The 15,503-nt window shown below is 46.3% G+C and overlaps 1 protein-coding gene across 1 annotated transcript in view; it reads left to right on the forward strand.

Annotated features, from left to right (window-relative positions):
* The window catches only part of CSMD2 (CUB and Sushi multiple domains 2), a 590,124-nt gene that overhangs the window by 443,351 nt on the left and 131,270 nt on the right, over positions 1–15,503 (forward strand). Inside the window, exons 30-31 of the mRNA XM_029945853.1 lie at positions 1,537–1,675; positions 6,697–6,884. Of these exons, the coding sequence (XP_029801713.1) occupies positions 1,537–1,675; positions 6,697–6,884 (327 nt within the window). The remainder of the gene's footprint in view (positions 1–1,536; positions 1,676–6,696; positions 6,885–15,503) is intronic.

Here is a 15,503-nt window from a genome sequence, read left to right on the forward strand (position 1 = left end):
TGTTGTTGTTTTTAAGACCCTGTGGGCATTGATCCAGTGCTTTAAGCCTTACCCTGAGTGAAAGGTACAGTGTGAGGCAATAAAGCTTAGCTCTGTGACAAGCAAGTGGTTGCCCTTAAATTCAGTCTTAGATACACCTTTGGCCCCCACCTCTGTGTCGCATCTTGGATTTTCTGGCCTCTCCTCAAATGGCTTTCCATGTTTCTGTGGGCTCACTGCTGCCCTGCTCTACTTCAAGCCCCAGCGGTGCCCTGTGGGTTTTTTCTCAGACCAAGCCAAATCTATAGTCTCAGCCAGCTTTTCCTGTTAGTGACCCCATATACTTTCCAGCCTCCCCTGTGCTGTCCTCCTTGCGACAGCACAGGGACCTAACCATTCAGGGAAGAACATGATTCAGAACCTGGGAAGTGCCCCCACATGGCACTGGGCGAGCATCCTGTACCACCAGCCACTTTCCCGCTGCCCGTCTGCTTGAAAAGCCTGTCATCTCCCGTGGGATGGAGTGGGGACCCCCATGGACTAATGGAGCTCTGTCACATCTCCATACAACTGAGGTGCACATACTCTTTTAGATAAGGTCTTCTGGAAAACTGAAAGGGATCTGCAGTCCCAAGCAGATGCTGAAAGCACTGACAGGCAGGAGGCCAGCCACACTCGGTGGGTGAACACGATTGTGTTTTTCACTCTTCCTGACAGCAAGTGACCTAGAACTCAGGATAAACACCCACAAAGCTCACCTGAAAACTGGATGTGAGGCAATGGAAGAGACCATGTGTTACAGATGTCTCAGAGATGAATAAGGGCCCCAAATACCAATTAATTACTGTATGCCAAATGCTTTCACACATCTCTCCAAAATCTTTACTACCAACCTCCAGGGAAATACTATGTTCCTGCAATAGAGGAAGGACTCTGAGGTCCAGAGAGGTTAGGTAAACTCCCTGGGGTCACCAGCCAGGAAGTGGAAGAACCAGGTATTTTGTCTTTGTTTTTAATAATTTACTGAGGTGAGGGGCACCTGGGTGACTCAGTCAATTAAGCATCCAACTTCAGTTCAAGTCATGATCTCATGGTTTGTGAGTTCAAGCCCCGTCTGGGGCTCTGTGGTGACAGCTCAGAGCCTGGAGACTGCTTCAGATTCTGTGTCTCTTTCTGTCTTCTCTGCCCCTCCCCGACCCATGCTCTGTCTCTCTCTGTCTCAAAAATAAACACTAAAAGAAGTGTTTTTTAAAAATAATAACTTCCTGAGGTGAAATTCACATAACATAAAATTCACCATGTTAAAATGAATGATTAAGTGCCATCTGGTACATTCACAATGTTGTGCAACCACCACCTCTGTCTAGTTCCAAAACACTTCTGTACTTCAAGGCACAACCTTGCACCCATTCCATCCCTGCCTTCCCTCGGCCCCTCAAGCCAGGTGTTAACTTAGGTCTGCCAGACTCAGTCCCTCCTGCACTGTGCCTTACCAGTACCCAAGAAAACGTGACCCAGCAAGGGGAAAGTCTGACCCTTGTCTTCCTCTCTCCCCAGCTCCCTGTGGGGGAGACCTGACGGGTCCATCAGGAGTCATTCTGTCACCGAATTACCCAGAACCTTACCCGCCAGGCAAGGAGTGTGACTGGAAAGTGACTGTCTCTCCGGACTACGTCATCGCCCTGGTATTTAACATGTATGTACCTTTCCCCCGGGTGGGAGATGAGGGGTTCTGAGCAACTAGGGGTTTTGGACCTGGGTGTCCAGGTGAGTACACACAGGTGTGCCGGGGCAGAGTTCTCCCTTCCGTGGAGATGAAGGAGTCCAAAGGAGGGAAACTAGCATTTATTGGATGTCTCCTGTGCGCCCTGACCTGTGCTCTGTGGTTTCACACATACTATCTTATTTCATCCTTATGATAATTGATGAAGTAGCTATTCTGTCTTTTCTTTTAACCTCCGAAGGTGTTGAGATTCAGAAAGTGGGGCCTTGCTGGACCCTTTTTCCCCTGCTCTCCTGCTTGCCCACTTGGTTCCCACCTGGCTCCTTCCATCACGCTCCCTGGAGGGGAGCAGGCTCAGGTTTTTCTTAGGTATTCCTCCATCCAGTCCCTGCACGGTCTCCTTTATCCCTTTAGAGACAAACTCTTTAAAAGAATCATCTCCACTTGTGTCTCCTTCCTCACCTCCTGTTCACTCTCCAACCACTGAAATCTGGGTTCTGCCTCCACGGTCCCGCTAGCAACTCCTTTGATAAAAGACACCAGCAAACCCCGGGTCGCTGCACAAAATGGAACTTTCCATGTTTTAGCTTGCGGCACTTCTCCCTCACTCCCTCCATCCTTGCCCCACTTTTTCTCCTTGGTTTTTGTGAAATTCCTTTCTTCTGGTTTTCCAGCTTCTTCTGTGACTTTACAGCTTCCTTTTCATGGCCCCCTTTCTTGGCCAGGCTCTATCTCGATCCTCTTTCCTCCTCCTCCACACTCCCTCCCTGGACCAGCCCATCCATCCAATGGCTTCACCTTCTAGTAACCTGGAGATTCCACACTACTACTGCCCTGACTGTCCTCTGAGCCGCAGGCTCCTGAATCCAGCTGGTGGGGTCTGGTGCCCGCAGGCACCTCAAATGCAGCACGCACAGAGCTAAGCAAGTGACTTCTCCCCTCCGAAGAGCTCTCTTCTGACCCCTGGGGAGTGCCGCCCCTCCTTCCATTAATGAGCAAGGCGTGGAGCCTCAGCGGCCTTGATGCGCCTCGCATTTCCCCCCCTTCTCCAGCCTCCCAGCTACTGCCTTGCTTGAAACTCTTATTATTTCCCAACTAAATTACTACCATCATCTTCTGACCAGTTCCTCTGCCCTCTTCTTCCTCCCTTGCCAACCTCTTCTCGAGCTGGCTGTCAAAGTGACCTTGTCTGGCGAAAATGCTAAAATAGCCACCTCATTTTCCTTTTGAACATATGATAATGTGCTACTCAGCAATAAAAAAGGAATGGACTACTGATACAGGCAACGTGGCTGAATCTCAAAAATATCATGCTGAGCAAAAGAAAACAGACACAAAAAAAGAGCATAATGTATGATTCCACTTACATGAAATTTTAGGATCAGCAAAATGAATCTATGGTGATAAAATTCTGTTTGGTGGTGGCTTCTTGGGGGAAGGGAGGGTTGGCTGTGGAAGGGGGAACATTTCAGGATGGCAGAAACTTCCTGGGTCTTGCCATGTGTGTGTCAAAACCAGTAGGGTGGTACACTTAAGAGCTGATCATTTCATGGGGTATAAGTTATGCCTCAATTTGAAAACAAAGACACAAACAGATAAGTCTTCTATTTTGAAATCCTGTAGAGGCTACTTCCTCCCTATAAATTCAGAACATTGAGAGGTGCCTGGGTGGCTCAGTCGGTTAAGCATCTGTGTCAATTTTGACTCAGGTCATGATCTCACGGTTCGTGGGTTTGAGCCCCACATCTTGCTCTGTGCTGACAGTGCAGAGCCTGCTTGGGATTCTCTCTCTCTCTCTCTGCCCCTCCCAGCTCACACTCTCTATCTCAAAATAAATAAATAAACTTAAAAGTAAAATCTTTGATTTTGATTTGTGTTTCCCTGATGACGAGTGATGTATGTTTGCACTCATAGGTCTAGCAGGAAAACAAGAGAGACCTAATGGAGAACCAGGGGGAATGGAGGAGGGAGAGAGAGTTGGGGAGAGAGAGGGATGCAAAACTTGAGAGACTATTGAATGCTGAGAATGAACTGAGGGTTGGGGGGGAAGGGGGAGGGGGGAAAAGAGGTGGTGGTGATGGTGGAGGGCACTTAAGGGGAAGAGCACTGGGTGTTGTATGGAAAACAATTTGACAATAAACTACTATGGAGGAAAAAAAAATAAGTAAAATCTTTGAACTTTTCAGTCCAATCTATCTGGCCTCTGCCTACCTCTTCACTCATTCTACCCCGACCCATCCGAACCCCTGAGCTCCAGCGAGACTGAACTACTCACAGCTTCAAGACTGTTTCTTGCCTTTGAGACTTCACCCATGCTTCCCCTTTCATGGCAACTTCCTTTTCCATCCTTGTCCAACTACTAAGGGTCTCTGGGTCTCCCAAAATCTCCTTTTGCTTGGCCTCCATGAAGTCTTGACTTCTTCCTCTTCGAGGAACTTTGTGTTGCGATCCTATGTGCCTGTACAGACTTCACACTTCGCTTAGTTGTCCTCACACCCATCACTTCCTTCAGCCCGATCACCGTCTTGAAGAAAGGGTGACATCTGACAGATCCCTGTGTCCTGAGCACTTTACACTGTGCCCAGCGCATTGGGAGTGCTCAGATAAAATACAGTGATGGAAGGAAGGCAGGGACAGACAAAGGGCAGTTAGGAAGTGGTGGAACCACAATCTGTGACCAAGACAAGCTCTTCCTTGGTGACTTTTGAAAGAGCAGATGGCTGGAACTGAATTATGGAAGCAAGGAGACCACACCACCTACCAGCGGTGGTGTGACTCTGCAGCTGAGCCCAGGGTGCGGTGCCATGGAGGAAGGAAGCCGGCACACATCTCACTCCGCCCCCCCCCCCCCGCCTTTCAGATCCTCATCCCAACTCCCTTCCAGCCCAACTCACTTTGTCCTAGAGATGTCAAGGCCCCCTCTCTCTGCCACATGCCTTAGCTAAAGAATAGAATTGCTATTTCATTCTTAGTGGGGCCGAAAGGAATATCTGAGTATCCCCGTGGCTCAGCTCTAAACAAGTTTGCATCCGAAATCTGTTCTCATTTGTTTCCATATATTTTTTAATTTCCTCTCTAATTGCCTGTTTCACCCAATCATTCTTCAGTAGGGTAGTTTTTAACCTCTACATTTTTGGAGGTTTTCCAGACTTTTTCCTGTGGTTGATTTCAAGTTTCATAGCATTGTGAGACCACGGTATCTTAATGTCTAACTATGATTGGTCATTTTAAAAGGACAAAGAACTTTAAAATGATAGGTTCCCACCAAAACTAGCATCTGTGTATTACAATGTGATTGGCTACCATGGAGTGTTGTGGATTGTAACTGGTTAACTAAATAATGACGTATTCTGTCCATAGAATCTCACTGCCACCTTTTTTTTTTAAATTGTTTTAATGTTTTATTTATTTTTGATACGGAGAGAGACAGAGCATGAGAGAGGGAGGGGCAGAGAGAGAAGGAGACACAGAACTAGAAGCAGGCTCCAGGCCCTGAGCTAGCTGTCAGCACAGAGCCTGATGCGGGGCTCGAACCCACGAACGTGAGATCTGACCTGAGCCAAAGTCGGAGGCTTAACCGACTGAGCCACCCTGGCGCCCCTCACTGCCACCTTTGTTCAGGGCCATTCTCTGCACTCTTCTCCTTAAGATCAGGGGATCAGGTTTGGCCTGACTGTAAATAAAATCATGCCTCACTTCAAAAAAAAGAAAAGAAAGGAAGGAAGGAAGGAGAAAGGGAGGGAGGGAGGGAGGGAGGAAGGAAGGAGAAAGGAGGAAGGAGGGAGGGAGGGAGGGAGGGAGGAAGGAAGGAAGGAAGGAAGGAAGGAAGGAAGGAAGGAAGGAAGGAAGGAAGGAAGGAAGGAAGGAATCTGTTCCCAACTCGCATTCTGTTGTTTTCATCTTTGCACACCAGATTAGTGTCCATTGCTTCGTAGGGCATGTACCTAAGAGTGGACTCGCTGCATCACAGGGCAGGCTGTGTTCAGATCTAGTAGGTGTTGCCAAACAGTTTTCTAAAGTGGCTGAGCAAATTTACCCTCCCGCCATCAGGTCCAAGAGCTCCAGTGGCTCCGCTTTCTTGCCAGTCTTGGTATTTCCTATCATTTTCACACTGGCCAATCCAGCAGGATCAATGACACTGAAGAACTCTAATATTCAATTTGCCAAACTAAGACAGTCTTTTAAATTGATTTTTTTCCCATGTGAGAGTCAAGATAGCTAAGAAAGAGGCATGCTTGTGGTTGGCAGAATGGGGTGGTTGCAGATCCCGAGGAGAGCTGAGACCTGGCCCAGGGATGAGGGGATGAGACCAGGCTCTTCATGAGAAAAGACCTCTTCCCAGGAATGGCTCCCTGGGTGACTCTTTCCCTCTTGGAAAAGGAGGTGCGGATAGCACATTCTAAAGAACATCAGAGGCATCTCTTTTACAGAGCCGAGGTGTGGACCTGCTCTGGCTGACCACTCTGTATGTAGAATTGGTAACTCGCTTTCCCTTGTGGGCACAGTATAGTGAATACAGACAATATTGTTGTCATAAAACTAGATCTTAATTATTCCAGCCACTAGAAAGAAGTGATAACTATGTGACGTGATGGAGCGGCTAGTTGTTACTACTCTGGCAATCATATCACCACATATAAATGTAGCCAATGAATGTTACACACCTGAAGTTTACACAATATTGTATGTCAGAGGTATAAAAATATTTGTGCAGAAAGAGGGTGCTAGATTTTCAGCTCCAGATTTCTAGACACCAACTCTGAGATCTGCCTTCTCTGCCCCTAGCCCTGACTTTTCCATCTCCTCGCCTGACTGGGGGGCCATGGGGGGGGGCTTCAACATTTCCTTCCCACGAGGAGGTGTTAAGAGTTGGGTGCCTGTGGGGTGGAGGGCTCACTATCTGGGAGGCCCCATCCTTTGGTTGAGAGCCTAAGGCCCAATATGAGCTTTTTTTGACCTTCGTGGGGTGGTGGTGGGATGTTCTTGTTCCCCAGCTTTAACTTGGAGCCTGGCTATGACTTCCTCCATATCTACGATGGACGGGACTCCCTCAGCCCTCTCATAGGAAGCTTCTATGGCTCCCAGCTCCCAGGCCGCATTGAGAGCAGCAGCAACAGCCTCTTCCTCGCCTTCCGCAGTGACGCGTCCGTGAGCAGCGCTGGCTTCGTCATCGACTACACAGGTAGGGCCCTGGCGACAGAGAGTACTGAGAGCAGGGCCAGGGAGACCGGCCGAGGGGAGGGGTAGCGAGGAGGGCACTAGGCTGGGTCACTGGCCGCCTCCACTGGCCCGGGTGCCACTGCACCTGCAGAGAGCCCCCGCCGTCTCTGTAGCCCTCCATGTGGCTTAACCTTTCCCACCATGTGCCCCAGGCCTTGGAGAAAGTAGGGGCTGGCATTCCTCTTCCACTCATTTCCATCTCCACATATCTGCTCCTCTTCTGCCCTTTTCCTGTAAGGGTCATTCCTTGCTCTTCTTCTTATAACCTCTTTCCAGACCTAACAGCTCACAGAGGCTCTGGTGTGAGGCTCAGTCTTCCTCTCTGCCCCAAAGCCTCCCAGCATCCTGGGAACTTCAGCCCCCACATGGATGGCTCATCCAGCTCCTGCAGTCACAATGTCTGGCCTCTGTCCCAAGGGTACTTCTCAGCCATACTCTGGCACCACGTCATAGCCTGGACCCTTTCTGATACTTCCTGATTATGACCCTCACCCCTCCAGCTGTCCCATTCTTTTGCTGCCATTGCATTTTGAATTCTTTGAGGCAAGCTGAATAGGATAGAGGTCAAAGCAAGGGTCAGCACAAGTTTCCTTAAAGGACCAGATGGTCAATATTTTAGGCTTGTGAGGCTTACGGTCTCTCTCACAACTACCCAGCGCTGCCAACGGAGCAGCCAAAGACAAAACATAAAGGAGCGGGCATGGCTGTGTTCCAATAGCATCGACTTACAAAACAGGCCTCGCTCCCTGCCTAGTCAAGAGCCTAGACTGTCAGGTTAACTGGGTTCTGGGCTTGTGTTTGCTAGTTAGCAGTTGTGCGGCCTTCCACAAGTTGTTTAACCTCTCAAAACCTCCATTCCTTCACCACAAAATGATGGAGGACTAATCCCTGCCTCACAGGAACGTTGTGAAGATCAGTGAGTCTGTGCGGCAAGGCCCTTGGTTCAGGGCCTGGCACATCTCGGGCACTCCATAATGTCCAGGCAGCAGCAGGAGGAGGAGTGGTTTCAGACTCTGGGCCACTCCACGTTCTTCTACCCCATTATTGTCTTCGTGACCTTTTCTTCTTCCCTAATCATCCCAGACGCCATTATCCAAATCCTAGCTCCACTTCTTGCTTGATTTGTGAGCTTGGCAAGTTATTATCTCTTGGAAGCCATTCCTCCATCTATAAAGTGGTGATAATAATAATTACATTGCAGAAGGTTAAAATTAAAAGATACTTTATACATTCATATTATATGCATGAGTGCAATGCCCAGTACATACTAAACACTCTACGGATACTCTAGAGATGATGGATTTTGTTATTGTTGCTCTAACCCAAGTTCACCCAGGCCTCATCAGCCTGTGTGGACAAATGGGGTCATATTACCAGTTAAAATTAAAAAATTTTCTGGCTCATGTCCCCCACTTGCATAGTGTAGGACCTCAGCAACCTTTTAAAGTGTTCCTTAATTAAATATTTCTGGCAACTGCTGGGAATATCTCACATGCACTCACAAATAATACCAATCATAACAATAGCTAACTTAGCATCTACCAACCGCCAGCTTGGTCCTAAGTACTTCACATCCATCAACACATTGAAATCCCCAGAACTATCGATTGTCTGGAAGATGATGCACAAAGTAGAGAATGTTTTGCTGTGGTCTTCCCTTCTCATGGGGCTGGCCTGCATGATGAATATTTTGCCAGCCTCTCTTCCTGCAGACACCTGCCATTCAATAAGCCTCCTATCCCCACACCCTTCTGCATCAGAACAAACACGGTCACACAGTGTGGAATTCTAACAGCAGCACGACTTAGACTCAGCCTAGGATCTGTTGCTTCGCCGCCCCCACCGCCATGTTGTCATCTTCTCTTTTCACACTTACAAAACAGAAGTACCCTCAAGTCCCCTGCCCCCTGGCCCTTCTGTTGCAGCCTCGCAAAACAGCACCCTTTATCATACCCACATGAAGTGTGGCACTTGGAGCCACCGCAAATGATGTCTTTTAACCCTCGATGAGCATTAGCAACCACCTTAGCCACCTCCGACTTGTCCAACCTAGAATCTTCTCCCTGGTGGAAATTCCACAGTGTCACCCATGTCACCCTATGATGAGATGATCATCTCATCAACCGTGGAAACAGTAAGCTACTAGGTAGAAACCTGTGTTCATGCATCCTGGCTGCAAGCCATCTTTACCCCCATGCCCTCCACCGAAGCCACAGGCAAGAGCCACACTTCCAGGTTCTCCTTTCCAATGAAGCCCTTTTCACTTTCAGCTGTTGGCCCAAGACCACATCTAGAGGGGTCCCCAACTCTGAAACACAGCCCCAAGGAATAGGCCTTCCAGGATGCCATCTGAGCCAGCCAAGCAGCTAAAAGAGGCCAATCACTGGGGAGAGGGGAGAGGTGATGCCCAACCATGCATCCTCTGCCACCTTATTAGCATCTATGGTTCAAATACCAAGATAAATGTTCCTGTTTGGGGCAGGAGGTGCCTGGTGAGGCCTGAGGCAGCAACCTTCCTCCCTTCTCAGGTGACACACTCCCTAGTATTAGTCACTTCTCTACTTTGGCCTCAGTCTCTGGTCAGGCATCCTGTTTCGTGGGACCCAGGAACCCTCTGTCTTGCTGCATCATCTCCTCTCCATCTCAAGATCTCTGGATTCCTGGAATGGGTCTACTCTGCTACCAGATCCCATGGCCTCAGCAATATCCCCCCATGTTCAATATCTTTATGGGGTGGCCTCCATCACTTACTAACCATATGGCCTTAGGTCATTTACCTTCTCTGAGCTTCCCTTCCTCACCCATCAAGGAGAGAGAGCGCACTACATAGAAGAGTTGGTGTGAGAGTGGTGGATAGGAACAGCGCCTAGCACAGGGGTACTGGGTAGGTACTAGTAGGTACTGGGTACATACTTTGATCCACCGATTGCCTTCTTTCCTGTGTAATAGGTATTTCATTTGTTCTGCTCTTGTTTGAAAAAGAGAAGGTTTTGGAGCCCTCTTCATGGGGTTAACCCAGTAGAATGCAGTCAGTGCATTTTCTTTTCTGTTTACTGAAGATATAAAGTGGGAGATGGTGTTCTGCATGCATATATATATGAGTGTGAAATATTTATAACATGAGTATTGGTGATGTGTGTGTATGTGTACCCTATATATGTCTCCCATCCATGGCAAAGAATTTAGACACTGTGTTCTGCAAGTCCATAGAACAGTGTAGACTGAGTTGTAGCCCACTAAGGACTTACACACTGAGGCAGGTCTGAATCCTTAGGAAGAGAAGAATTGGCCTCATCCATCTAGATGCCATCTTGTTTCCAGAGGCAGAATGCTATCTTTTAGAAAGTACCATCTCTCCTCTGTCCCCAGCTGAAGTGGAAGGGGTTTCATTGGGAAAGAAGACCTGAAGTATGGCTCTAGTCTATGGCTTCAGTGGAGGAGAAGGGGGAAAAGGTGAACACAGCCAGGATGCCATGAATATGGGGATTTCTACCCAGTAGTACACTGTATCCAGGATAATGAGATGATTTACAGCTCCTCTAATGCTGAGTATCTGGGTCCCCCTGGGAGCTGTGGCTTCAGGGTCCTGGCTTGGGAGGTGAGAGGAGCCACATAGAGAGATGTTTCTGGACTCAGCTGAGGTTAGTCCATTCTCTGAGGTCAACCCCTCCTCTGACTGGAGGCACACAGACCACAGCCCTTTCCCCACATCCTGCCAACTTCCCAAGTAGAAAGCAAAAACTGTGTGGTCGCATCTGAGTCAAGAATCACTTACTGAGTTTCAAACTGATGAATCCTCCTCAGACCAAATTCAGCAAAACAAAAACAAACCAGAAAATTAGGGGTGGGGAGTAAAAATGCAAAAACCCAAAACTCATTCGAACCAACTTGAGACAAAAAGGAAATTTTATTATAGAAAAAGTAATGGCCAATGTAACTTAAGCCAAAAAGGGTTCTGTATTTTAACAATACACATCACAAAAACTCCCTCTAACATAACACAAAAAGAAAATATATATTTAAAATACAAGAGCCCAAGAGCAGGAAGCATAAACTTCCAAAGGACTGAGATCAGGAAGGGAGAGTCGACGGTTGAGATTGGCTCCAGTCCCCTCCCTGCTTCTTCCTAAGGATCTGCTACCTTCTCTTCTTTCTGCAGATCAGTGGTCATTGGCTCACTAGGGCAAGTATGGCTGCCTCACTCTTGACTCTGAATCATTTCCCAGTGTGTGTCCCAATTCCAAATCCCAAAGGACCTTCAGACTGACCAGGATTAAGGCAAGCATCCATTGAGTGATGTCATGGAACTGGGCTTTTTCATAAGGGGCAAGGGCAGATCATGCATTATTACCCTTCTGTTCACACAATAAATATTTATTCAGCATCTTCTATATGCCAAACTCTGTTATAGGGGCCGAGAACAAAGCAGAGAACAAAACAAAGTTCCTGCCTTCATAGACTTCACATCCCAATGACAACCAGACAGGTAGACATCTCTGCTACCAATGAGATCTTGGAGGTTCACCTGATTATAAGGCAATGATGGGCGAGTTTGTAGGTGTCTCTCTTCAGTTCCTGCTGGAAGGTGGTTGTGGTGTCTAAGTCGTTCTAGGCAGGTCTTCTAGATGATTCTGAATGTAATCATGTCACTTGTGGATTTCTATAAGACTGTGCTCTGAGGCGTTCGCATCTAAACCCAGCCACCTGGGTAGCTTTACCCTTTACTAGAAGGAAACAGAAGGAATAAGGAGAATCTTGAAATTTTGAAACAGTTACTAAAAATGAGTCCCAGAGAGACTTACTGTCTTTCCCTAAGCCAAAAACATCAGAAAAATAGTTGATGGTAGGGGGAAACCTTTATTCTCATTTTCCAGCAGGTGTGGTGGCCCCCTTCTAGGCATGGACAGGCTAGGAGGTCCATGCATGAGTGTGGAGGCCATTCATTCACTCAACAAATGCTTACTGAGCTCTCACTTCATGCCACGCCCTGTGCTGACTATGGAGACTACGGCAGTGGGCTCAGTGGTCACAGTCCCTAAGGTAACATAAAGGTGAGTGAGGGAAACAGACAACAAACACATAGACCAACGAGGAGTAAGAAGCAGAAGTTAGGAAAGAGAAAGCTGCTGAGAAAGAGAAATGGAAAGTCTGCTTCAGAATGTCAGTTGGTGAAGGTGAAGGCTTTGCCCAGCAGGCATCATTTAAACAGACCTAAAGGTTGAGAAGAAGCCCACTGCACAAAACAGGATTGGGGGAGTATTTCAGACAGAGGGAGTTTGAAGAAATTCATACTAAGAGTTTGAAGCCTGTAAGAGAATCTGAAATAACTCAGGAAAGACCAGGGTCAACTTCTACCAGGAGGTACTAAAAAGTATCTGTTTTCTCTTTTAAGCCCTTGGACCTAACACTATGGGCCAAGGAGTTGCAACCAGATTTCCACACCTGCTCCCACTACCATCACTACCACCCACCACCACTTCCATGGGTCTTTCCTTTTATTTTTTTATTTTTATTTAAATTCAATTAGTTAACATACCATGTAGTCTTGGCTTCAGGAGTAGAACTCAGTGATTCATCACTTACATATGACACCCAGTACTCATCCCAAAAAATGCAGTCCTTAATGCCCATCACCCATTTAACCCATCCCCCCACCCACCTTCCCTCCAGAAACCCTCACTTTGTTCTCTGTATTTAAGAGTCTCTCATGGGGGCACCTGGGTGGCTCAGTCAGTTAAGTGTCCGGCTTCGGCTCAGGTCATGGTCTCACGGTTCGTGGGTTCAAGCCCCACATCAGGCTCTGTCCTGACGGCTAGCTCAGAGCCTGGAGCCTGTCTTCAGATTCTGTGTCTCCCTCTCTCTGACCCTCCCCCTCTCATGCTGTCTCTCTCCCTCTCTAAAATAAATAAAAACAGTAAACAAAAAAAAAAAAGAGAGAGTCTCTTATGGTTTGCCTCCCTTTTTTGTTTTATCTTATTTTTCCTTCCCTTCCCCTATGTTCATCTGTTGTGTTGCTAAAATTTCACATATGAGTGAAATCATATGGTATCTTTCTCTGACTTATTTTGCTTAGCATAATACCCTCCAGTTCCATCCATGTTATTGCAAATAGCAAATTTTCATTCTTTTTCATTGCCAAGTAGTACTCCGCTGTGTGTGTGTGTGTGTGTGTGTGTGTGTGTGTGTGTCTATACCACATCCTCTTTATCCATTCATCAAAGACATGAATAGACGCTTTTCCAAAGAAGACATCCAGAGGCTAACAGACACATGAAAAGATGCCCAACGTCACTTATCACCAGGGAAATACAAATCAAAACTACAATGAGATACCACCTCCCACCTATCCAAATGAGTCTTTCCTTTTAAGTTCAGAAAGGAAATACCTTCATTTTTTGCCTATTTTAAAAGTAAAATGTGTTGTTGGGAAAATGCAGACAATACAAAAGTGCATAAGATGTACTCTAAAAACTTAACACCTACTCTTACTACCATCCCCTGAAGCACTATGGTTAATGGTTTGTGATCTAATACCAGGTATTTTTTGTAAAAATAAAATAATGTAAGTTCTCTAACAAGGGTTAGCAAACTTTTTTCTGTGAAGGACCAGACAGTAATAAGTTAGGCTGAGCAAGCCACATGGTCTCTGTTACATCTGCTCAACTCTGCTGTTGTAATGCCAAAAGAGCCATAGACAGTGTTTAAACAAATAGGGATGGGTGTGCTCCAATAAAACTTTATTTAAAACTTTATACAAAAACAGGCAGTGAGACTGTGGGCTGTAGTTTGCTGATCCCTGTTCTATATGAATAGAGATCACACCACATGTACTAATGTGTCATAGGGGTTTGTTTTTACTTTGTTCTGGTTTTTGTCCAATGATAGATCTTGATCATTTTTCCATAACAGTATTCAAAGACTTTTGCAATTCTTTTTAAAGCCTGTTTGTATTTCAGTGGATGGCTGTAAGCCAATCTTTTAAACCAGTTCCTTACTGGTTGGGTGTACATATTGCTATTTTCAGTGTCTTGCTATTACAGTGTTTAGAAATGTTTCTTATCTATTAGGACAAAAAGAAGCTGGTTCTTTTATTATTCCCGTTTTGGGCTTGGTTTTTATTTATTATTATTGCAATGATATTTTAGTCATTACAGTTTTATCATTCACAGCTGAGCTCTGGGTTGGCTGACTAAAGACCTGATTTTGGTCTTAATTCTACTTCTTACCAGCTGAATGGCTTGGGAAACTCATTTAGCCTCTCTGATCACCACATTTCTCAACTGTAACCTGAACAGGAGCACACCTGGCCCTGCCTGCTGCAGAGGCTGTTGTGAGGCACAAATGAGATAACAGATTGGAAAGTACATTGAAAATTATAAATGTGATATTCCTCTGTAAGGGGCTGTCATCATTATCATTACCCTTATCATTTTCATTAATGTGATAATGCTCGGAATGATGAGCTCTTCTTGCTCTGACATGTGAGCAACTGTAAAATACAGTCTGTAGTTGGAATCATTGATGTGATTGTGGATTTTCCAAGCCCCGGGGTGTTCAGCCAGTCAATTCAGCATCCATTTACTAAACGTCTATTATGTGCCAAACAGAGCCAGCTCCAATGCTAAGTTCTATGCTAATTGCCGGGGTTATGAAGAGAATAGATGAAGGTCTCTGTCCTTTAGGAGTTCAGAATCCACTGGAAAGAAATATATTTATCCAACCCACCAAGATAGTGCCACACATATTATAATTCAGGAAATAAAAACAGAATTCTGCCAGAGAGAAAGCAAAGTTCAGGAAACTTGCTCAAGAGAAGGTGGCATTAAAAAGTGTAGGAGTTTTGGAGCACCTGGGTGGCTCAGTCAGTTAAGCATCCAACTTTGGCTCAGGTCATGATCTCACCATTTGTGAGTCTGAGTCCCACGCCAGGCTCTGTGCTGACAGCTCAGAGTCTCAAACCTGCTTCAGATTCTGTGTCTCCTTGTCTCTCTGCCTCTCCCCCACGTGCACTGTGTCTCTCCCTCTCTCAAAAATAAATAAACATTAAAAAGGAAAAGTATAAGGGGTTTTGTGATATGGAGAAGGGAAGAAAGGACTTTCTGACAATGTAAAGTTCCCCAAAAGCACAGCTTCTTTTATGATATAGAAATTTATTCTCATTCCTGTAAAAGAAATCTAGAGGTTGTCATCAGGGATGATGAGGTGACTCCCTCCCCAACCCTAACTCCTCTTGCCTTTCTGCTCTACCATGCCAGGACATGGCTCCCATCCTCATGGTTATCCAGGATCCAAGATGGTGACTGGAATTCCATCATCATGTCTAAGTTCAGACCACTGGAAGGAGGAAAGAAGGGGAAAAAAGAAAGGCTAATGAGCATTATCTCAGCTGAGTCACTTTCTCTCTCTTTTTTTATAATAATTTATTGTCAAATTGGTTTTCATATAACACCCAGTGCTTCTCCCCACAAGTGCCCCCCACCATGACCATCACCCCCTTCTTTCCCTCCCCCTCCCCCTTCAGTCCATGGTACGTTTTCAGTATTCAATAGTCTCTCATGGTTTGTGTCCTTTTCTCTCCCCA

The sequence above is a fragment of the Suricata suricatta genome, chromosome 8 (assembly GCF_006229205.1).
Source record: "Suricata suricatta isolate VVHF042 chromosome 8, meerkat_22Aug2017_6uvM2_HiC, whole genome shotgun sequence".
Taxonomy (NCBI): Eukaryota; Metazoa; Chordata; class Mammalia; order Carnivora; family Herpestidae; genus Suricata; species Suricata suricatta.